The following is a 23,307-nucleotide window of genomic DNA, read 5'->3' as shown; positions in this document are numbered from 1 at the left end:
AGGTGACAGATGAGTTCAGAACGCAGGCAACGCAAACTTAACTGTAGTACAGATTGTCCTAGTCTGGTTATTAATCATTCAGATCATTTTTAAAAACACCTAGGGGCCGGAACGATAATACAGCTGGCAGGCATTTGCCTTGCACACAGCCGACCCGGGTTCAATCCTCAGCATCCCATAGGGTCCCCCAAGTACCGCCAGGAGTAATTCCTGTGTGCAGAGCCAGGAATAACCCATGAGCATTGTTGGGTGTGACCCAAAAAGCAAAAAAAGAATTAAAAAAAGTAAAAACATCTCATTTGTGGGACAGAAATACATAGTATAGCAGGTAAGGCACTTGCCTTGCACACAGTCGACCCAGGTTCGATCCTCGGCACGCTATAGGGTTCCCTGAGCACCACCAGGTGTGACCCCAGAAAGAAGAAAAATTCTAAGTGTGCAGCCAGAGAGATAGGACAGCGGACAAAGTGCTTTTGCCTTGTGTGTGACTGACCTTGGTTTGATCCCCAGCACCACACTGGGTCTCTGGGCACAGAGGCAGAAGTAAGCCCTGAGCACTGCCGGGTGCGCCCCAAAAACAAAATGTGTGGGCTCGGGAGGAGACTCAGAGTGAGAGAACACAGCCCCAGGCTTCTGTCCCCACACCACATGGCCCGCTGAGCCCCCAAGCTCTGCCAAGAGCGAACCCCAAGCAACTCCTTGTATGGCCCCCAAGTCTGCAAAATAACGTGACATTTGTACCTGTTCGTCTTAGGATTTTGTTTTTATTTTGATGCCACATCTGGCAATGCTCAAGGATTACTTCTGGCTCTGTGCTCAGGAATTACTCCTGCCGGTGCTCCAGAGACCCAGTGGGATGCTGGGGACCGAACCAGGGTCAGCTGCCTGCAAGGCAAACGCCCTACCTGGTGCCCTATTGCTCCAGCCCCTGTCTGGTTTCAAGTGAGCTCTGTTAAGCCAGAGCTTTGTTGGTGTTGGTAGTAATTTTAGATTGAGATAAAGAACAGGGTGACTTTCGTCAGCGAGCATGGCTCATTCTGGAAGAATGTTGTTTGTGGGGCTGGAGCGATAGTACAGCGGGGAGGGCAATTCCCAACATCCCATGTTGTCCTCTGAGCACCTCCAGGAGTAATTCCTCAGTGCATGAGCCAGGAGTAAGCCCTTGTGCATCACTGGGTGTGAACCAAAAAGCAAAATAATAATAATAATAACAATAACAGATAAATGGCGTTTGAGGGACTCTCTCTTCTCCCAGGACACGATGGAATTCATCCGGAGCTTTCAGTCAGAAGCACCCCTGAGGAGAGGCGTTGTTTCGGCCCAGGATGCTTCTCTTCAGGAGAGAGTGTTGGCTCAGGTACGGTGCAGGGCTGCAGGCTTCCCAGAGCTGGGAACACATGACTTCTCTCCCTTGGGAGAAACACTGAACTTAGATCTCGGTGAAAGTGTGAACTTGTTTTGTTTGGGGCGGGGGGGGGGGGGGGTCATACTCGGCAATGCTCAGGGGCTACTCCTGGCTCTGCACTGAAGAATCACTCCAGGAAGTGCTTGGGGGACCATGTGGGAAGCCGGGGATCGAACCCAGCTTCGTGCAAGGCAAATGCCCTCCCCGCAGTACTATTGCTCCGGCCCATTTTGTTTTTTGTTCTTTGTGCCACACCCAGCGATGCTCGGGGCTTAACTCCTGGCTCTGCGCAGAGGAGTCACTCCAGATGGTGCTTGGGGGACCATATGGGATGCCGGGATCAGACCTGGGTTGGCTGCATGCAAGGCAGACACTCTCCTTGCAGTACTGTTGCTCCAGCCCATTTTTGTTTTTGTTTTTTTTTTTTTTTTGGGGGGGAGGGGTTGTGTCACACCCGGCGATGCTCAGGGCTTACTCCTGGCTCTGCACTCAGGAATCGCTCCTGGCGCTGCTCAGGGACTGTATGGGACGCTGGGGATTGAACCTGAGTCAACCACATGCCAGGCAAATGCCCTCTCTGCTGTACTGTGTCTCTGGGCCTGGGCCATTTTCTTGAGACGGAAATGCATGTGGTCTCACTGCCCTCTGTCCTCCCACTCTCGTTCTCTGCCCATTCCAGCTGCGAGCTGCTCTGTATGACATTCACGACATATTCTTCGTGATGGATGCGGCGGAAAGGATGTCCATCCTCCACCATGACCGGGAGGTTCGCAAGGAGAAGATGCTCAGGCAGATGGTATGTGGTTGGTATGTGGTGGGGTGTGGATTGAGGGGCGTGGGAAGGAAGGCCTTTTTCCGATACTCACAAGACACCTGCCACCCAATGGGGTCCCCCCAACCTCTCAGCTGCCTGGTGAGCACGCCAGTTCAGTTGTCACTCTGTCTGCTTGAGACTCCAAGCTGAGGGGGGAACCTCGAGACCTCCCGCCCTGTAGAGGCTCCCCCAGACCAGCTATAAATCCAGGTCCCCATCTCCCCTTTCCCATAGTTTTTCTTTTTGGGTCACACCTGACGATGCTCAGAAGTTACTCCTGGCTCTGCACTCAGGAATCACTCCTGGCAGTGTTTGGGGGACCCTGTGGGTTGCTGGGAATCGAACCCGGGTCAGCCACATGCAAGACAAATGCTCTGTTGCTCCAGCCCCACCTTTCCCACGTTTGATAACTCCCTGGCTTGGCTCCCGGAACTTGGAGCAGCACCTCCGGGGTTTCGCTGCTTGGGGGTGGGGATGCAGGGTGTGGCTGAGCAGCCAGTGGCAGCGGGTGCGGGCTGGAGGGCGCCCAGACGTCAGAAATTCTTTGTTCACGGGTGAGTGTATGACTTTGGTCCAGGATGCCTATACTGCGCAGCACGGACACCCTCTGACCCTGCACGTGACGGGTTTCTGTGGAAGCTCCATCACATGAACACGATGGGTAAGGGGGGGCCGTGTCAGTCATGGTCTAGGGCTGCTCCTGGCTCGGTTTGGGTGAACCTGGTGCCAGGGATCGAATCTAGACCTCCCATGACATTTTTTTAAAATTTTATTTTTATAAAGGTAGTCACAGTAATTTATTGTATTCAGTATTTCAACACCAATCCCACCACCATGACACCTTCCTACCACCACCACCCAAGCCTACACGAAAGGCAGAGGGCTAAATAATTTACATTGTATGACTTGTTATGAATAATCCACTAAAAATGATCAGAAAGGTTTCCTTAGAGGAAAGTGTATGAAAATTGTTGTATCTCACCTTGGAGCCATCGATCCCCTGTATAAGAGACCTCTAGTTCTCTAGTGTTTCTTAACGTTACAGGTTGATCCTTGTGTGCTAATACATATGTGTGTGTGTGTGTGCGTGTGCGTGTGCGTGTGTGTGTATATATATGTATATATATATATATATTATTTTTTTAAATCAAGATCAGTTGCCTTCTACTTTATACTCATACAATGTGGTATGCTACTCTTGGTACATCAGTGGCATAAAGTATGAGATTCGCTCCAGAAATTCTATTATTTTATTTTAAGACTCCCAGACTCTTTATTTTGCGAAGTAGGGTTGGACCAGTTAAAGACAGGACTAGGTGCATGGAAGGGAGATGCTCCGGTCCTATGACCTATTCCCCCCAACACTTTCTTTTTCTTTTTTCTTTTTAATTGTGAAACACCATGAAGTACAGTTGTAGACTTATAGATTTTTGTGCTTGGGTTTCAGTTATACAATGTTCGGGGAGCCTTCCAAAAACTGCCTCCTGAGAACCAAAGAAACTCCTGTCATCTGTGAAGTTCCGTGGGATTAAGAGCTCTGTGTTGGGAACTGAGACCCAAGAGCAGATATTGGAAGGAAAGACACTCCTGGTGTCCCGGCCTCCTTGCCACTCAGGAGATGTGTGACTCAGGAGGGTCTCAGAGTGAGCTCTGGGCCAGAACAGCAGAATCCAAATATTAACAGGAACCCAGGAAACATACATACACCCATACATACATATGTGTACTTATAGTGAGATTCTTTGGTGTTTGGAGTAGTGGATTCTAAATATCCTGTTTCAACTCTAGCAAGTTGGTACAGTTCTTTTCTTTTCTTTCTTTATTTATTTTTGCTTTCTGGGTCACACCCAGCATTGCACAGGGGTTATTCCTGGCTCATGCACTCAGGAATTACTCCTGGCGATGCTTGGAAGACCATGTGGGATGCTGGGAATCGAGCCCAGGTCGGCCGCGTGCAAGGCAAATGCCCTCCCTGCTGTGCTATTGCTCCAGCCCCTATAGTTCTTTCAAATATCCAGATTTAAAGGAAATTAGCAAGAGTATTTACTGTTTTTATTTATTTTCATTTATTTATTGGGCCACACCTGGCTTTGCTCAAGGCTTACTTTTGGCTCAGTGCTCAGGAATTACACCTGAAGGTGTTTGGGGGGCCAGATGGGACACCGGGGCTCAAAACGTGGTCCGGCTGCATGCCAAGCAAGCTCCCTCCCCCACTGTCCTGTGGCCCCCAAAATATTACTGTTTTGTAACTGAGTTTTGTATTTGATGTTTTGCCTGATGTTTGGATGCTGTATAAAAAAACCTCTCAGGACCAGTGGCTGTAGTTCATGCTCTGCATTCCAGAGGCTTCGGTTCAGTTCCTGGCACTGCGTGAGCCCCTGAACACTGAGCTGGGAATGGCAGTGAGCCCAAACACCAAAATGGAGACACAGTTATCAGATGTGCCAGATTGAATTTCTTGAACACCAGCCTGTAGACCACACCCTTTACAGGGGCTGGAGCAACAGTACAGCGGGTAGGGGGGTAGGGGGCTTACCTTGTGCACAACTGACCAGTGTCCCATAGGGTCCCCTAAACCCCGCCAGGAGAGATCCCTGAGCACAGAACCAGAAATAAGCCCTGTGCACCACCAGGGGTGGCCCCCAAACCGAAAAATAGTGGGGAAAACATTACCTTTTCTGGAAGTCAAGAGTTAGAAAATGGGGCTGGAGCAATAGCACAGAGAGTAGGGCATTTGCCTTGCCTGCGGCCGACCCGGGTTCAATTTGCAGCATCGCATAGGGTCCTCTGAGCACCGCCAGGGGTGATTTCTGAGTGTACAGCCAGGAGTAACCCCTGTGCATTGCCGGGTGTGACCCAAAAAAGTTAGAAAATAAACTCTAGATTCATTTCTAATCTGTCAGTGTCACAGGTCTGTGGTTTAAAATGATCTTTAGGAGGCTGGCTAAAGAAAAGCGGGCAGAATCACTCCTATTCCGGTGGCAAAGCAAATGCTTTAGAGAATGGATTATTTCCATTACAGAGATGAAGTGAAAAATCAGGACGCTCGCGAGAGCAGCTCTCTGTGCCCTTGAAGATGATCCTGTCCTCAGGTTCCGCGGTAGTACAGACGCCAAAGCTTCATGTCCCTTTTATTTTTTGTTTCTTAAAGGATAAAATGAAAAGTCCACGGGTGGCTCTTTCAGCTGCAACACAGAAGTCTCTCGATAGGAAGAAGTTCATGAAGTAAGTTTCTTTGTGGGCCACATCGCATTAATTTAATATCAGGCCAACTGCTAATTTTGTTCATGCTTTGGTCTACTTGTAGATCCAAATGAGAAATAAAAGACAATTTAAACTGTTCTGAAACTGAGCTGAGGAAAAGCATTTTTTCAACCTTTCCATCCCTTTACCTGTTTCTCCTTCCCCAGCCACCCCCCTCCCGCCGCTGTGTGTTGTGTGTGTGTGTTTGTGTGTTTCTGAGGTTTGAATTCAGGACCCCGTGCGTGGGAATATGTGCTTTAGCATCCAGCCACGTCCCTTTCCCTGAAATTCTCCCTGACATCAGTCTTCGCCGTTCTCGGGATTTGTGTTCCAGTAGGATAGCAGCTTTGAACAGATCACCCGAGTCTGCCTTCCTAAGCCACACCTGTTTCCCCCTTTCTAAAAACATTGTTCTTATTTTTATATTGCGTCAGAGCTGCTGAGATGGGAATGCCAAGTAAGAAATTTCTGGTTAAACAAAGTCCTTCTGAAGCCAGGTGAGAAACATCGCTTAGCCTCAGAGAGGCTTTTTTTTTTTAAATTTGTAAATACGTTTTTATTTTAAAACCCGAACCTCTTTTCTGTTGATTTTGTTCGTGAGATCAGTGGAGTATTTCTGGTAAGTCAGAGGAAATACTTACAGGGTCCGATCATAGCTACGGCCTAGCCCGTGTCAGACCAGGGAGCATTGCTGTTCCTTTCTGTAGGATGTGCTGACTCTGGCAGAAATTCGACCTCCATCTGGGTGAAGCTATAGTAGAGAGGTTAAAGTGTTGACCTTAAGGTGTGGCTGAGCCTCATTAGTTCCCTAAACACTGCCAGGAATGATCCCTGAGAGAAGAGCCAGTAGGAAGCTCTGAACACCACTGGGTTTGGCCCCCAAACCAAAGGATAACAAAAGCTAGGGCCGCAGTGATAGGACAATGGGGAGGGTGTTTGCCTTGCATCTGGCAGTCCTGGGTTCAATCCCTGACATCCCAGATGGTCCCCAAGCACCTCCAGGAGTAATTCTGAGTGCATAGAGAGAAGTAACCCCTGAGCATCACCAGGCATGGCCCCAAAGACGTTTGAGCTCTGTACTTCCTGAGCTCAGTATACGGTTTCTGAGCCCTTCATTTTTTGAAAACCTTAGCTAGCTCACCCTGCCTGACCCAGCTTCTACTTGTAGAAGGATAAAGTTGCTTCTTAGGTATTTCCCAAAATTGTTGGCCTTTGGAAAGGAAGTCAGTTGTCTGAAGGCACGAGGAGTAAAGCTTAGGTCGGCTATCGCCCGCTAAAATACTGAGGTCTGGGTTCTTGATGAAGGACTGTTTGTTCAGTCGCTTTCATCCAAATGAAGTAGGAAATGAAAGCTCTGCTGTGTGTAATAGGCCCCGTCATTTCATAGGTTTCTCCTGGCATACTATTACTGTCTGTTATCTAATGAGGGAAAATGGGAGGGAAAAAAGGGCTGGAGTCCACCCCTAGAATGAACTTTTCTATTTGCTTCCTTAACAGAGTCCTTCAGCCCAACCAAGGGCAGAACACTCCTGCTAATCGGTTGCTCAGCCGGCAAGGGTAAGACGGCCGCTCTCGGGGACTTGGTATCCGCGGGGGAGTCTTGCTGAAAGGGAAGTGTCACCCGGGTGTTCTTCGGAGACTCTTTTCCAAATTCGATGTGTTCCTAGCTAGAGGAAGCTCTCTGGCGTGCTGGCGGAGCACAGGCCGTGGGCCCGCCGCTGTGTGTTCTGTGTTTGTTCTCACCGTCCGTTGTCACATTCTTTCCATCCCATCCCATCCTGCACATTGAACCATTCTCCGCATCCCTCGAGTAAATCCAGCATCACCAAAGTGATGGCCCATGAAGTCGCCGCCACGGTGACGCTGTGGGGCGGCCAGAGCCCCTAGCCTCCCCTTCCCCCCCCCAAAGCACAGGTGCTCTCTTCGAATGTTGGACGTTGCCGCCTCGAGAACGAGAGACTTATTAACCTTTCTGTGTTCAATCAGAACCCCTAAGACAGCAGTGAAGGGGGGTGTGCCCGCTAGACAGAAGTCTTCACAGAGCAGAGAGCCTAGCAGAGCGCCTGTGTCAGGTGTGTAGCTCCCCCGCACGCAGCCCCTGCGAGTAAAACTGGCACCCCCCACCCCACCCCACCCACCCCGTCCCGCTGTTGGCCTGCCCACCGCTGCTGCGGCATATTCACACTCCTGCCTCCCCGCGAGATCGTGTTGGTCCCATATAGTGGGATTCTGATCCCCAGTCTCGATGGCCGAGAGCATTTGGGGGAAACAGCCTTAAAAACCCCGATCTGGATACAGTGGCGACTGGGCTCGGCTTCGGGCAGAAACCCTGCGTATAAGGGCGGCTAACGTGGGAATGGCAGCGATGCCGACATCCAGGCCTGGGACGCAGATTCGGCCCCGGAAACGTTTGAACCAGCACCTGAGGAAGGGAAAACTTGCCCTGTGACCACAAGCTCATGTGTGAATATGCCAGGGAGCCGCAATCAGCTTCTGTTTCTGGAGCCTTTTGCTCAGGGAGAAACGTAACCGCTAATTCTCCTTTTGTTCCGTATTTGAGGACGCTTTGAGGGCGAAGCGAAAAGCTTTACTTCTGCGTTTCTCTTTCTGGCGGCAAGAAGAGAAATAATGTTGCGTAAATGCAGAACTCTCAAGCTAATGCCTTAATGCTTGATTTAGAAATATTTGAGAGTGACTTCACCAGAATAAGCTCAGATGCTGCCCTTGAACTCTGCTGCATTCTAAACATTCTAAACAATGGATCACAGGGGCGGTTAACGTTTAATCTCTAATCAACTCTAATCTCCCTGTTAATAAGCACTAAAGCCTGACTTAGAGCTTCTGTTACTAAGTGATTTCCTCCAGTTTAGGAGGGGATAAGCAGTCGAAGAAATATGGTCCCATTGTCACCGTTTATTCCTGTCAGCTGAAAGAGCAAACAAGACATTGATCATGCCATTGAAATGCTTGTTTCTCCTTAGCACATGTGTAGAGAACGTAATTCTTAGAGATATTAGGGTGATCTAAAAGGTCATTTGGGAGACTGGAGAGTTGGTGCAGAGGGTAGGGTGCTTGCCTTGCACACGGCTGACCTGGGTTCAATCCATCCCTGGCATGGTATCCCAGATGGTTCTTTGAGGCCTCCGGGAGAGCACCGCTGGGTGGGACCCAAAACAAACAGAGATCCTCTCCGTAGGAACCCTTTTAAAGGGGCTAATTCTCTAGCTGAAACTCCAGCTCATTCCAAGGCTGTCATAATTGGCCAGTGTGGGAGATCCAGTGAGTCAGATCTCTTGATTCAAATCATATGGTGAATCATTTGCTTGTGAGTTGTTGTGAAACTTGAAGACCATTTTCCATTTTTTCTCATTTTCGTGTTACATATATTGTGATCAGACCTCGCTAGCTCACAGGTCATCGAAGAATTAGTGTTGTTCTTGCTAATATTCTTTTTTTGTGTTCTTTTTCCATACATTTTATCTCAACTATTTGTCACTTGTGAACCTAGAAGCAAAATAACAACTACTGTCTCTGTTTAATAATACTCCGCAGTGTAAAGGATGCACAGAAAATCACTGTAGTTGTTAAGGTGCAGGAGCTTCATGACCATCAACCTTTTTTTTTTTTTTGAACTTTTGTGGTTTAATTGCTTTGCAGCATAATTGAAAAATCAAATGCACTTAATCCTGAGAATAATGTGTACAATATGCATCTATAAAAGAAGAGTGAAAGGCCTTTCCTACTTTTCTAAAGTTTATTTATACATGAGTACATTTTGCCACTTGAGAAAAGATTAATGGATTTTGTTCTCTTGCCTCAGGAATAAGTACATTAAAAGCCCAACTGTGACTCTCAAGACCGGGATTGTTACTTGCCCCTAGAAAGGTTGCTTTGGGGGCAGAGTGATAGTTTGGGCAGGAGGGCGTTTGCCTTGCCCACAGCTGACCAGGGTTCGATCCCCAGCACCGCCCTGGGTCCCCTGAGCTCTGCCAGGGCAAGCCCTGGGCATCACCAGGTATAGCCCCCAAACCAAAACCAGCAGAAAGAATACAAAAATCTGCTCTTTCCTGCTTAAATTTTTTTCCTTTCTTTTTTTCTGGGCTCGAGCGGGACAACGGGAGCACAGTGCTACGGTGCTTTTTTGGGCAGTTGGGGGACCTGCTACACTGAGCTTACTCCTGGCTCTTTGCCCAGGCGTCACATCTGGGTGCTCGGGGACCCCAGGTGTGATGTGGAGTGCCAGGGATGAAACCCAGGTTGGCTGCGAGCAAGGCAAATGCCCTACCCACTGTACTATGTCTCTGGCCCCCCTGCTTGGAAAGTTTTTTGGGGTCACTCCTGGCATGCTCAGGGAACCCTGCGAGGTGCCGGGGATTGAACCCAGGTGTGCTGCCTGCAAAGCAAACGCCCTCTCCGCTGCACTGTCCCTCCGGCCCCTCCCCTGCTTAGATTTTTTAAAGGCCTAAGTTGTTTCAAACAGTTTGAATTATGCCTTGATTTGATCTACAGGGAGGAAACTATTCATTAAACCCTTTATAGAGAACTCTGTATTACGATAGAATACCATACTCTACGACCAGAGAAGAAGTCTAAGGTGTTAACATTTTTAAAAGTGCTTAAAAGTTGTTGATAGGGTTTTTTTTTTTTGGGGGGGGGTCACACCTGGCGATGTACAGGGGTTACTCTGGCTTATGCATTCAGGAATTACTCCTGGCGATGCTCGGGGGACTCTATGGGATGCTGGGAATCAAACCCAGGTCAGCTGCATGCAGGGCAAACACCTGACCTGCTGTACTGTCGGTCCAGCCCCTGTTGATGGTTTTTACAAAGGACATGTCGTCTGATCTCAACATTTGAAAATGTATTTTATAATTTGATAGTTTGCGCTTGACTCTAGTTCATGGCAAAATTCAGAAGACACTAATTAAAGTAGGAGGTAGCAGTGAGAGGATTAAGTAGAGGGGGCAGGGCCGGGAAGCATCAGCCTCGGTCTTTCCACTTCCTGTTCCACTTACTACAGGCACCGCCCCTTGCCTCTGTTTCATTTTATTATGTTTTAAAATAGTGCTATGATTGGGACCGGAGCGGTAGGAGAGCGGGGAGAGCGTTTGCCATGCATGCAGCCAACTCAGGTTCAATCCCAGCGTCCCATATGGTCCCCTGAGCACCACCAGGAGTAATTCCCGAGTGTAGAGCCAGGGTAACTAACCCCTGAGCGTTCTCAGGTGTGACCCAAAAAATCTCCATTCCACAAAAAAGAAATTAAACCGTGCTATGCTTGTAACATCAGATTGTTTTATATAAGAATGAAATGCTCAGTTTAATGTCAGTTTCCATTGTAAGTGCTTATAAAATGGCATCATTATAGGAAAATGAAGATTGCAAAATAAACAGTAATTTTGCTCTGTTTTTAGGAGTATATGCAGGAAAAATCCAAAGAAAGCGGCCAAATGTTGCGACAATTTAAGAAGACAACATTCACTGGGATAAAAAAAAAAGGAAAGAAAAGAAAAGAAACAGTGGGGGAGGGTCCGCAGGCTTCTGCTCTCTGCCTGAGACTGGTTTCTTTCCGGACTTTGTTTACACGGGCACAGTAATGTCAAAGGGCTGGACAGTGGGTCAGTCTGGCTAATCCTGGCCCCGCGTGTGCTCCTCCTCTTAATACTGGGTTGGGAAGAAGACCCATTTGTGTTTAGTGATTGGCTCATCTCTGTGCTCAACCTGTATGAACATCAGTTTGTTTTCCACACGCGGGTGTTTGCAGGGAACCTTTTGTACACTTAAGAGACATTTGGGTTTATTTCTGTGAAATACTGGAAAGGTGTGTTGAGTGAACAGGAAGTTCTGAAACAGAAGTTTCCAGCGTTTTCTACACACCGATGGACGAGTCTGAGAAATCAAATCAGATCCTGCCGCGAGTCGGAGGCAAATGATGTCAGAAGAATTGTGGCGTGTTGGGGGTGGAGCCATAGCACAGTGGGGAGGGCATTGGCCTTGCACGTGGCCGGCCCAGTTTTGATGCCCAGCATCCCATAGGGTCCCCTGAGGCCCGCCAGGAGTGATTCCTGGGTGCAGAGCCAGGAATAACCCCTGAGCATCGCCGGGTGTGACCCAAAAAAGCAAAAAAAAAGGGAACTGTGTTTTGGTTTTTGGTTCCCTTCTGCTTTTGTACCTTCCAACTGCAGCGAGCACTCGCCTTGCATGCGTGAGGCTTCTGGGTTCTACCTCCGGCCCTGCACACTCCACACTCATCTCTCTCAGCCTGGGACTCCACAGAGTCGCTGCAGAGGGGAGAACCCCCTCCCTGCCTGCTGCCCATGGCCCACCTCCGACTGCCCCAGAGGCGTCCGAGGCCTCCTAGTTCCAAGCACACATGCCTCTGACCCACCGGCGGCTCGATGGCAGGGGGAGTTGTTTCCTGCCCCAGGACTGTCAGAAGTGTCCGCCAGCCCGTCAAGGTTTCCCGGGGGAAGGGCACACCCTCGCTGAAAGCAAGCGGTAACGCCTGGGAACATTCTCCCCGCCCCTCCCCCCCCGTCCCCCCCCCCCCCCCCCCCCCCCCGTCCACCCCATCTCTAGAAATCAAGGATTCCACATTGCATGCCTTTGTCGCTTCTCTGTCGTTCTGCATCTGTGCATTTACTTTAACTTGGATTTTGAAAAAAGATACTGGTATTTTGAAAGCTCAGACTCTGATCTGTTCACAATATTCTGTTGAAGATAACTCTTCTCCAATTTTCTGCTGCATTTAAAATTTCACTTTGAGGGTCCAGAGAGATAGTACAGAGGTGGAGTTCGATCACTGGCACCCAGCAGGGTCCCGCGCAGGAGTGATGTTTGAGCACAGAGCCAGGAGTCAGCTTGAGCACTTGCTGCATGTGGCCCCAAAACAGAAAAGAACACAACAAAATTCACCTTGACATTCAGCTGAGGACATCAGATAATTAACTCTTGGCATCAACTTGGTTCTTTTCACTGAGATGTATCGGTTTATTGACTGAGTGAACCAGAAATATAGAAAAGAGTAAAAGTGTCTTGAGGTACCAGGGTTTTTTTTTATTTGTAGAAAAAAATAGGTCAGGAGCTGGAGCAATAGCACAGCGGGTAGGATGTTTGCCTTGCACTCGGCCAGCCGGGGTTCAATTCCCAGCATCCCATATGGTCCCCGGAGCACCGCCAGGAGTAATTCCTGAGTGCATGAGCCAGGAGTTGCCCCTCTGCAATGCCAGGTGTGACCCAAAAAGCAAAAAAAAAAAGAAAAAAGAAAAAAGTCAAATTATACTCTTGAGATGACAAATTGTGCTTTATTATTCTGAAAACTCAGGATATTGCTCACTGTATTGTGGTGGGCCCTCTCCAATAAGACAGACAGATGCTGGCGGTATGTACATTAATGCAGATTAGTTTTTAAGAAGCAGTGTGTTTTGAAGAAAGTTGAAACTAGTTTTAGATTAAGGATGAGGACCTTGAGTGTTTCTCATTTAAAGAGAAATGTTTGTTTTACGTGTTTTTTTCATGTTCACAGATTTTTCTCATAAAAGTGCCATTGTTTTGTGCTTCTAACGGATTTTTATTTATAAACATTTTGTTATTTTTTGTTACTTTGAGTGGAATGTATTAATGTAAATCCTATTTTTATACTTTAATTTTTCACTAGTTTTGCTTATAGACAAGAGAGAAAATAAACTTTTCTTCTGAAAAGCAATCTAGTTTCATGGTTCATTTGCCAAAAGTCAGGGATTGAGAAATATCTGCCCCAAACATAATACTTATTAGCACTGTCTCGGTTGTTCATCGATTTGCTCGAGCGGGCCCAGTAACGTCTCCATTGTGAGACTTGTTGTTACTGTGTTTGGCATATCGAATACATCATGGGGAGCTTGCCAGGCTTTGCTGTGTGGGCAAGATACTCTCGGTAGCTTGTCGGGCTCCCCAAGAGGGGTGGAGGAATCGAACCCAGGCCGCCGGTCGGCCGCGTGCAAGGCAAATGCCCTACCGCTGTGCTATCGCTCCAGCCCAATACTTAGTATATGATCCTTTTTGTTTTAGCTGTTTTGAGGCCACAGCTGAAGGGCTTACTCTTGGCTCCACTCAGGTATCACTCCTGGTGGTGCTCGGGTGACCATCAGGGGTGCTGTGGATCGAACCCAGGTCGACCCCCATGCAAGGCAGGTGCCTTACTGCTACTATCTCTCTGGCCCCTCTGCTATGATAATTTTTTATAGTGAAAAGTCCTGAACTGGGGGAGGGGGCAGGGCTGGAGTGATACAGCCAACCCGGGTTCGAGTCCCAGCATCCCATATGGTCCCCTGACCACTGCTGGGAGTGAGTCTTGAGTGCAGAGCCGGGAGTATTGGAGAGTAATGCAGAGCTTGTGCATTGCTGGGTGTGACCCAAAAAGCAAAAAAAAATTAAAAGTTCTGGACTGGATCAATTGTAGGCGCAAAAGACATAAAGCGAATCCTGGCTTGATCCTCAGCACCATATGACCCCCACTGAGCACTGCCAAATTTGTTTTTGAACACAGGATCAGGAACGGCTCCTGGGCACTGTGGGGGTGGCGTTAAAGCCTAAAATTGGGTCAGAGACACAGTACAGCAGGCAGGGTGCTTGATTGTGACCCACCTGGGTTTGATCCCCAGCACCAAACACAGTCCCCCCCAATGCATGATTATCCTTGAGCACAGAGCCAAGAGTAAGTCCTAAGCACCACTGGTATGGCTCAAAACCACGGGGGAAAAAAAGTGGAGTTGGGATGCTTGGTCACTTTGAGGACCATTTTGGGCAACTGTTTGGGCCAAAATAATTTTAAAAAACAAAGTAGACTTATAGTTCGGAGCAATAGTGCAGCGGGGAGAGCATTTGCCCTGTACACGGCCAACACAGGTTCAATCCCTGGCACCCTGTATGGTTCGCCGAGTCCACCAGCAGTGATCTCTGAGCACAGAGCCGGGAGTAACCTCTGAGCATCGCCAGGTGTGGCTCAAAAAAAAAAAAAAAAGCAATGACCTGGGATTTTGGTAGAAATACAAAGCCAGTGGCCCGACAACATGAATCAGAACCTGCAGGTTTTTGAATTGTTTGGGGGCCTCACCCAAGGGACTGGGGTGGAGGGTTGCTCCCTGTGGCGCTTGAGGGCCAGTGCAGGGCCCCATAGAATCCAGCTGGTGAATTCTCACCCAGACCCGATGCTGTCATTGAAAAGTAACGTCCAAGCGTTGCACAGTCCAGGGTTACAGGCTCTGCTTTGTCATCCGCTGCATAATCTGTTGGCACTGACTCTGTGAGCGTCACAGAAGACTCACTCGTTCTCTGGGCTGTGGGAGAAGAGAAGTGAAGCTTCTGTTGAATTCCAAGGCGTTTGCTGAGCATTTTCTTCTTTGAGCTGAAAGTCAGAAGCATTGCATGAAGAAACTAGGACTCAGCAAGATTTCTCAGATTCTACGGAGTAGAGAGTGGAGAGTATATCCCAAGGCTTCCCCAGAAAAGTTCTTCGAAGAAGATGGCTTTTCAGTCAGAAAAAGATGACGGGGAGAGGAAATAAAATACATGTTTGTACCACGGTCTCCCTCTACAAGTCCACGGCTCATCCTCCCGGGCAGGGAGGTAGGTGGAGACAGGCCTGCTCGGGCACTGGTAACCTTGGACAGTTGATTGTGATGCCGGCTTTCACACCACCTTCACAGTTTATTCCCAGTCCCCAAACCATTTCAACGCGTCACATGATAATCCCACTCGTTATTTTTTGCACATCCCCCCTGTCCCCTGCCCCTGGGGCTCCTAATAAAGTCAATGGCGGGTTAGACTGTGAAATAATGATGGTTTCAGAGCGTGGCAGCCTCTGGGGAATGCAAAGTTCCCAGCACAAGCACTGTGCCTTGCATGTCATGTAAATGCCTGCACTGCAAGCTTGGATTAAGAAAATAGACTGATATTTTTGGGGGGTGGGGGTGGTATATCGGCTGTGCTGAGTCTTACTCCTGACTCTGTGCTCAGGGAGCACTCCGGATGTAGTGCCCGGGAAGGAACCAAGGCAAGCACCTTGACCCTTGTGTTATCTCTGGCCCCAGCCAGTGGTGGTGATGGTGACTGGAAAAACGATATCTAACGCACAAGTGGGGGAGGGATGCGAAGATGATGATGTGTTGTTGGCAGGCTCTTGGGGCAGCTCTCTCTCGCCGCCGTGTTTGGTGCTCTCGAGCTGCTGGGTGTGGACCGGATAGGGATGGCTCCTCCTTTGTGCTCTGCTTCTGTGCGTGCTGCTGTGCTCTCTTCTGTCTGTCTCTCTGTTTCTGTCTCTGTAGTCTCTCCTCTGGTCTCTTCCGATCTCTCTCTCCTGCTTCTCTCTCTGGAGCCCTTCGCTCTGGATTCTGACTCTGCCCCTGGGTGCCCTCTGGATTCTGACTCTCCTTCTCTCGGCTCTTGTGTTGCAATCACACAGGGTGGTGACACAAAGGTGGGTTGACCATTAACAAATCGACAAAGAGAGGTAAGACCACTCCTCCAGGAGATTAACTCAAGGATAAAATCTCATCTAAAGAGGTTGTTCTGCATTACTAGAAGATCCGCTTAAGGACGGGATCCCATTCAGGGTGTGTTACTTTCTTCTTGTCTCAGCTAGTAATCCACTTAAATAGTCGTAGTAAATCTACTTCTATTATTTCTAGCAATGTCATTCTGTAGGAGCACAGTAAGAGACAGATCAACTTCAAGTTTGGTTCTTCCTGAGGAGGTCGTACCCCAGTCCTCAGGCCAGGTTACTCTTCCTAACCCCAGCAGGGTCCTAGTCTCGCCATTACTTTCGGATCATGACAGCATTTGTCCATGATCATGCCCCTAACTTGTTGAATATCGTGGCGCTTTGGCCTGGCCCATTTCGATGCCAGGGTAGCTCACTGCTTGCCCTGGGTCCATTCAGTCCCTTGTCGGGACCCTGCTTTGGGGGAGCTAGGAACTAAGGGCAACTGAGTCGAGAGCAGATGCTCAGGAGTAAATGTTGGAGTCAATCAACTCCCAAGTTACAAAACATAGTATCAACTGTCTTCCTGTGTCCATACAGAAAGGATGCTGCTTTCAGGTAAACTAAGTTCCCTGTGGCGAGGCTGAAAGGACGGACCCATTGTCATCCTGCAGGCGATGATGGTGCCGATGATTTGTGGGAAGCGGAGTGTCTCCTTAGGCCTGGCCAGGTCGGGTCAAGTGCCAGTCCCGGTTCCTCCGTTTGTTTTCCTTCCAGTGGGCGTCCTGCCGGGTCCAAGGCGGCCAGCCCTTCGACCCCAAGTTGGGACAGGCCTGGGAAGGCGACCGAGCCACGGGTCTCATTTCCCAGGTGCCGGAGGGCAAACGGCGGGCGTGGCTTCCGGCAGAACCGCAAATTAACGGGAAAAAAATCCACGCGACCCTTCACAAGCATGGCGGCCAGGGCTTCGCCAGCGGGCTTGTGCCCTTCGCAATCATGGCGGCCGGGGCGCCTCAACTGCGCTTCGCTAACGGCGCGTCTGCCCTTCACAATCATGGCGGCCGGAGCGCTTCATCTGGGCTTCGCTAGCAGCGCGTCTGCCCTTCTCAATCATGGCGGCCGGAGCGCTTCATCTGGGCTTCGCTAGCAGCGCGTCTGCCCTTCTCAATCATGGCGGCCGGAGCGCTTCATCTGGGCTTCGCAAGCAGCGCGTCTGCCCTTCTCAATCATGGCGGCCGGCGGGAGGCGGGCAGGTCTGGAAGCGAGGAAAGAGGCGGCGGCGCAGCCCGAGGGTCATGTGACCGGCAAGATGGCTGCCTTCCCGTGGTAAGGAAAAGGCGGCGGTGGGCTTTGGAGAGGGGCTGCGCTTGGTTGTCTTGGGGGCTCGATTCCTCCGCGGACGACTCGGGGGCGCGTGGGCGCGTGAGCGCGGCCACCGCGGGGCCCCCGGCCGCGTCCCGCCCCGGAGGTCCTGAGCACTGGCCGCCCCGGCCGTTGCCTGGGGCCCCCGGAGGCCCGGGGCGCCGCGCGGGTGCAGAGTCGCTTCTTCGCGAAGGCCTCCCGCGCCTCGCACGCCCCGTGCCCGGGATTCCGAGGGCGATCGGCCCCCGGCTGCAGCGCAGGGCGAGTTCCGAGCCGGTCGGGAGTGCCTGTGCCTCGAAACGTGCGCGCGGCGGGTGCGGGCCCCGGGCTGGGCCTCCGGGAGCTGCGGCCTCGTTGGCGGAGCGGATCCACGGGGCGGGGTGCGGAGCAGGCGCCCGGCCGAGGTCCGCGCCAGCCGACTCCGGAGAGGGGAGCCCGCTTGGGCGTCGGGGGACGGACAGGGCCCTCACGGTTCCCGAGGCCCGTGCCCGAGACCGGCAGCCTGGGCTCCGGCCCCTGGAGCCGAGGCGTGACGGGCGCTCCGGACCTCGGACGGGGCCGTGTGTCAGAGCGGTGCTTCGGGGAAGACGTGGGCGGCCCCCTGCTTGGAGAGAGAGGCTTCCTGTATTCCCAAGTGATGTCAAGGGATCGCGCGGAGTGAGCGGAGGAGACACAGCCTGGCCGTGATCAACGCGGGCTCCCGGTTTGGTGCCTTGCAGGCCGCCCTCTGCCCTCGTGCCTGCTGCCTGGGTTTGCTCTTCTGGACTCCCTCCCTCCTTCCCTCCCTCTCTTCCTTCTTTCCTTCCTCCCTCCCTCCTTTCCTCCTTTTGCTTTTCGGGCCACACCTGCCTGCCGGTACTCCGAGGACTGTATGGGTTCTGGGGATAAAACCCAAGTCGACCTTGTGCCAGGCAAGCATCCTACCCGCTGCATTATCTCTTTGTGCCTGCTCCCAGTTTCCTTAAACTTGGTCGGTCGTACAAAGGACCTTTCAGGGTCGCGGAGTTTAAACATCAACAGCATGACAAGCGGTAACATCTGAAATTCTGTAATCAGGAAACCCAGGAAGATGCCAGTTTCTGCCTCCTAATGCGTGTGTTCACCTCTGATGTTTTTACACCGCCAGCAGAACATCAGCCTTTTAGCATGTAGACTCTTTTTCAAGTTTCTCTGGGGTTCTGCTTTAGACTTTTCTGTTTGTCGTTGTGCCTTGTTAGAGCGGTGACTCTCTTTGTCACAAATGCCTGATGTGGTGTGTGGCAGGAGGAGGCTGAGACATGTCTTCTCTTGAAGCTGCACATTCATGGAAACTTAGAGGTGCCAGCTTAAGCTGAGAATGCATTTAATGCTCATATCAACCCCATTTTTCAGAGGCAGAAATAGAGGCAGAGAGATGAAGCGGTTGATCTACAAGCCTCTGATGTGGGGCACACTGCCTGAGGGGGACAGTGGAGTGTGCGGCCAGCCACAGTCAGAGGATAAGACATGTTTCCTGGTATTGTGGCAGCTAAGTCTGGTGAACGGCGGGGAGAGCCCCCCACCCCCCACACATACACCCAGGGCCTTGGGGGACACGCCCCAGGGCTCAGAGCAGAGGGAAAGGATTGTTGAGAAAGTGCCCACTAGAGGTCACTGCCGGTCGCCCTGGAGATCCCTGCCCAGGGACGTGCTTCGCCGGCCTCCAGCTCCTGGCACCGGGAGAGTCTGGAGGAAGCCGTGGAAGAGCTGGGAGAATTTGCTTCCGCCTACTGAGCTCTCAGGCCCAATTTTTCCTTCCCTCTCCCTCCACAGAGATATTGGGGGGGGGGTCACACTCCTGTTTAGGGGTCACTGCAGATTAAACCTGAGATTCGCATGCAAAGCCTGTGCTCCTTTGGGCATTCTTCTGGGCATTTTTCTTTTCTCAGTGCGGGGTTGGGGGTGGAGAAACTGAATCCAGGTTCTTAGCTGTGCAAAGCCAATGTCCACCCCCGAGCCTCATACCCAGCCCCCCAGAGGCAGTGTTTCTCTCCTGGCAATTTATTTTATTTTAACTTTTAAAATACTTCGCCCTTTGGGGTCAGAGGGATAGAACAGCAGGTAGGGCATTTGCCTTGCGTGTGGCTGACCCAGGGGCTGGAGTGATAGCACAGCGGGTAGGGCGTTTGCCTTGCACGCAGCCAACATGGCCAACTCGAGTTCGATTCCTCTGCCCCTCTCGGAGAGCCCGGCAAGCTACCGAGAGGATCTCGTCCGCACGGCAGAGCCTGGCAAGCTCCCCGTGACGTATTCGATATGCCAAACACAGTAACAATTGTCACAATGGAGACGTTACTGGGCCTGCTCGAGCAAATCGATGAACAACGTGAGGACAGTGACAGTGACAGCGGCTGACCCAGCATCCCATATGGTTCTCTGAGCACCTCTAGGAGTGCTTCCTGAGTGCAGAGCCAGGAGTAAACCCTGCGCATGGCCAGTGTGACTCAAAAAAGCAAAAAAAAAAAAACACACACACACACAAAACCATACATACACACACGCATACGCATGTGTGCACATACACACACCCCACTCGGCCCTTTAAAGAGAAAAGCTAGTTGCTTTCTAGTTTCTTTGGTTTGAGCACCACACCCACTGGTGCTCAGTGCCGACTTTTGGCTCTGTGCTCAGGGAGGCTCTCGGTGCTCCCGAGACCGTAGCCAGTGGCAGCTGCAGGGTGAGTGACCTTGATCCGATCTGCTGTCCCTCTGCAAAGTTTTCCAAGTGTTAGGGTGACCTCTCAGTCTCCCAAGAAACATTGACCTAGTTCCCATGCAGCTGTGGCCTGCATTGTGCTGGGTTCCTGGGAGCTGTCAATGACAAGTGGTCGTGCCAGCCTCGGCTGTTCTGTCTGAAAAGTGGGCGCAATCCTGGGCTCAGTTGCTCAGGGCAGGGGAGGCCAAAGATTGTCTGGGACCTTTGCTGCTTAGCGGACACGTGATAAATGGGAGCTATTACTTATGTTACTGTATATCAAGCCCTGGGGCTATTTTGATAAGTGCTTTATTTCCCCTGAGTGGGGATTGATTTATCAATAACATAGGATGGAAACAAAATTAGTATAGGATGAAAAGCATTTTTGCCTATGAATTTCAGATTACATTACCTTTCTAGCCATTCTATTAAGTTAGCCTTTCAGAAATCAATTCTTCTTGACAGTGGGTGGAGTTAAGAATCCCTGAGCAGGGAGCTGGAGCGACCGCACAGCGGGGAGGGCGTTTGCCTCGCCCGCGGCCGACCCGGGTTCGATTCCCAGCATCCCATATGGTCCCCTGAGCACCTCCAGGAGTAATTCCTGAGTGCAGAGCCAGGAGTAACCCCTGAGCATCGCCGGGTGTGACCCAAAAAGCAAAAAAAAAAAAAAGAATCCCTGAGCATCACCAGGTGTGTGGCCCCCAAGCAACCCCCAAACTAACAAAAAAAAATCAACAAAAAAGAAAGCTCCGAAAGGGGGGATGGCGTCATCAAATTTGCGTTTTGAGGGCACCAGAGACAATAGGACAGCAGGGAGGGCATTTGCCCTGCACTCAGCTGACCCGGCTTCAATCCCCGCCATCCACAGGGTCCCCCTAGCACTGCCCAAAAAATCTTTCCTCGGTGACTTCACTCACAAGAGTCTGGAAGATGAAGATGCTGCATTTTTTGGAGGGGGCTGGGTTTGGGGCCACACTCACCTGATGATGCTCAGGGGTTCCTCTTGGCTCTGTACTCAGGAATCACTCCTGGCGGTGCACAGGGGACCCTATGGGATGCTGGGGCTCGAACTCGGGTCGGCCAGTGCCCTCCCCGCTGTGCTATTGCTCGGGCCCCCAGGAGGTGCCGCACGTCTGTGATGACGATGCGGAGACCGAGGGGTGCCAGGATTCTCGCTCGTCCCGGTGGCTGGGGGGTTTGGGGCCCTCCCCTGCCCGCTCACTGCTGTTGGTCCGCATCCCACAGGCACCCCAGGAACCGCGACTACAAGGCCGAGTTGGCGTCCTGCCGCCTGGAGGCGGTGCCGCTGGAGCTGGGCGACTACCACCCCCTGAAGCCCATCACCGTAAGCCTGTCCGGCCCCGCGCGAGCTGCTTCCCGGACTCCACTTGTCTCCCTCGTTTCCTGCACCCGTTTCTCCTGCCACTGGGGTGGTTGTGGGTGTGAGGTTCCTGAGCTGTAAGTCTGAGCAAACATGGCTCTCTGCATTTGCCTACTTGGGTACTTGCAGGTATTTTTGTTTGTTTCTGTGGGGGTCTACCCCCACTTGGGTGCTTGGGGGACTGTGTGCAGTGCTGGGCTTGAACCCAGGCCCACGGTGCTGTTCGTCCCCACCCCCGCCTCGTAGCCGCCACAGGCGGTGCTGTCTTTTTTATTCTTCTTGCTTTTTGGGTTATACCCGGCGGTGTACAGGGCTTACTCCTGGCTATGCACCCAGCTCGGGGGAGCGTGTAGGATGCTGGGAGTCAAACCCGGGTCAGTCACTTGGAAGGCAAACGCCCTCGCCATCGTACTGTCGTTCAGCCCCCACAAGTGGTGCTGTCCTGACTCGCACCCAGGGCCCTCTGTGCGTCTCTTTTCCATTTTCATTCTCGTCTGCTTTCGGGGCCGCACCCAGGAGCTCCTCCTTTCTTCTTGGTCACATGGACCCTTGACTATGCCCAGGGGGTTGACCAGGGCCGAGCAGATGTGAGCTTATCTGAGAGCAGAAAAACAGAAGACAGAGGACAGGGACTGAGGCCAGTGCTGGCTTTGCTGGGAGGAGCCCTGAGCACCCCCAGGTGGGACTCCAGCCCCCAGTGGGACCCCAGCCCACCAGGTTGGACCACCAGGTGTAACCTCTAGCCCCCCAGGCGGGACCCAGCCCTCGCCTACCTGAGGCAGATAAAAATAGCAGTGAAGGGAAGTTGGCGGACCCCCTTTTGGGGTGCACACCTAGCAGCAGAGGTTGCTCTTGTCCTCGTTGGAGATGCGTAGACAGGCAGGTGCCAGTGGATGCCAAGGCCATGAGGAGAAAAAGTCTTCTTTTCAGACGCCTTTGATTTTTTGGGGGGGTGGGGGGAAGTGGAGTGGGGTGAGAGACACATCCAGCGATGCTCAGGGCTTACTCCAGCTCTGTGCTCAGGAGTCACTCCTGGCGGTGCTTGGGCGACCCTGTGGGGTGCCGGGGATCGAACCTGGGACAGCCGCATACAAAGCAAGCACCCTACCCACTGCGCTATTGCGCCAGCCCTCAAATGCATGTGACTTTTTTTTTTAACTTAGGTGCCATCAGGACCACCCTAGAGGTGCCTGCGGTCCGAGAAGTGCTTGTCTAGGGCTCTGCCCCTTGGGCTGTGTTTAGCATTTCCTGTGGATTTTGGGTTGTTTTTGTTTTTGTTTTTAATCACAGCTTGGGAGCTACTCCGGCATTGTTTGTGATGGTGAGGAGTGGGTGGGTGGTTTTCCCTCTTGGTGGCGCTCAGGGGACCATATTGGATACCAGGGATGGATCTCAGGTCTGCTGTGTGCAAGGCAAGCGCTTTCCCCACTTTTAAAAACGCTGCTCTCGCTCATGCTGTGTGGGTTTTTAAAGCCGCAGGTGAGATCGGTCCTGCTTGTCTCTGGCCCAGACTTTAAGAAAGTTCTTTAAGAATTGCCCTCAGGGCCGGAGCGATAGCACAGCTGGTAGGGTGTTTGCCTTGTACGTGGACAACCTCGGTTCGATTCCCAGCATCCCATATGGTCCCCTGAGCACCGCCAGGAGTAACTCCTGAGTACAGAACCAAGAGTAGCACCAGGTGTGACGCAAAAAAAAAAAAAAAATTGACCTCTGGGCCAGAGTTATAGTTCAGTAGGTAGAGTGCTTGACTTGGCCGACCCAGGTTCCAACCCGGGATCCCAGAGAGTCCCAAGTCCACCTCTAGTGATCCCCTGAGCACAGAGCCAGGAGTCAGCCCTTAGCACCACCAGGCGTGACCCAGAAACCAGAGTTCACTTCCTCTGGGCCAGACCCACAGTAGAGCCGGGAGGGCGCTCGCCCTGCACGTGGCC

The 23,307-nt window shown here is 51.5% G+C and overlaps 2 protein-coding genes across 2 annotated transcripts in view; both read left to right on the top strand.

The window, feature by feature from the left end:
• CCP110 (centriolar coiled-coil protein 110) overlaps positions 1-11,058 on the top strand; it is a 28,609-nt gene extending 17,551 nt beyond the window's left edge. The window contains exons 9-15 of the mRNA XM_056138851.1: positions 1,256-1,357; positions 2,085-2,201; positions 5,371-5,444; positions 5,897-5,959; positions 6,960-7,019; positions 7,449-7,534; positions 10,877-11,058. Coding sequence (XP_055994826.1) covers positions 1,256-1,357; positions 2,085-2,201; positions 5,371-5,444; positions 5,897-5,959; positions 6,960-7,019; positions 7,449-7,534; positions 10,877-10,929 — 555 coding nt within the window. The 3' untranslated portion in view covers positions 10,930-11,058. The remainder of the gene's footprint in view (positions 1-1,255; positions 1,358-2,084; positions 2,202-5,370; positions 5,445-5,896; positions 5,960-6,959; positions 7,020-7,448; positions 7,535-10,876) is intronic.
• A 6,157-nt stretch (positions 11,059-17,215) lies between these two features.
• The window catches only part of VPS35L (VPS35 endosomal protein sorting factor like), a 57,074-nt gene continuing 50,982 nt past the window's right edge, over positions 17,216-23,307 (top strand). Inside the window, exons 1-2 of the mRNA XM_056138788.1 lie at positions 17,216-17,247; positions 21,241-21,340. Of these exons, the coding sequence (XP_055994763.1) occupies positions 17,231-17,247; positions 21,241-21,340 (117 nt within the window). The 5' untranslated portion in view covers positions 17,216-17,230. The remainder of the gene's footprint in view (positions 17,248-21,240; positions 21,341-23,307) is intronic.

The sequence above is a fragment of the Sorex fumeus genome, unplaced genomic scaffold (assembly GCF_029834395.1).
Source record: "Sorex fumeus unplaced genomic scaffold, SorFum_2.1 ptg000130l, whole genome shotgun sequence".
Classification (NCBI taxonomy): domain Eukaryota; kingdom Metazoa; phylum Chordata; class Mammalia; order Eulipotyphla; family Soricidae; genus Sorex; species Sorex fumeus.
The sequence above is the reverse complement of the archived record's forward strand: the minus strand, read 5'-3'. Positions and strand labels throughout refer to the sequence as shown.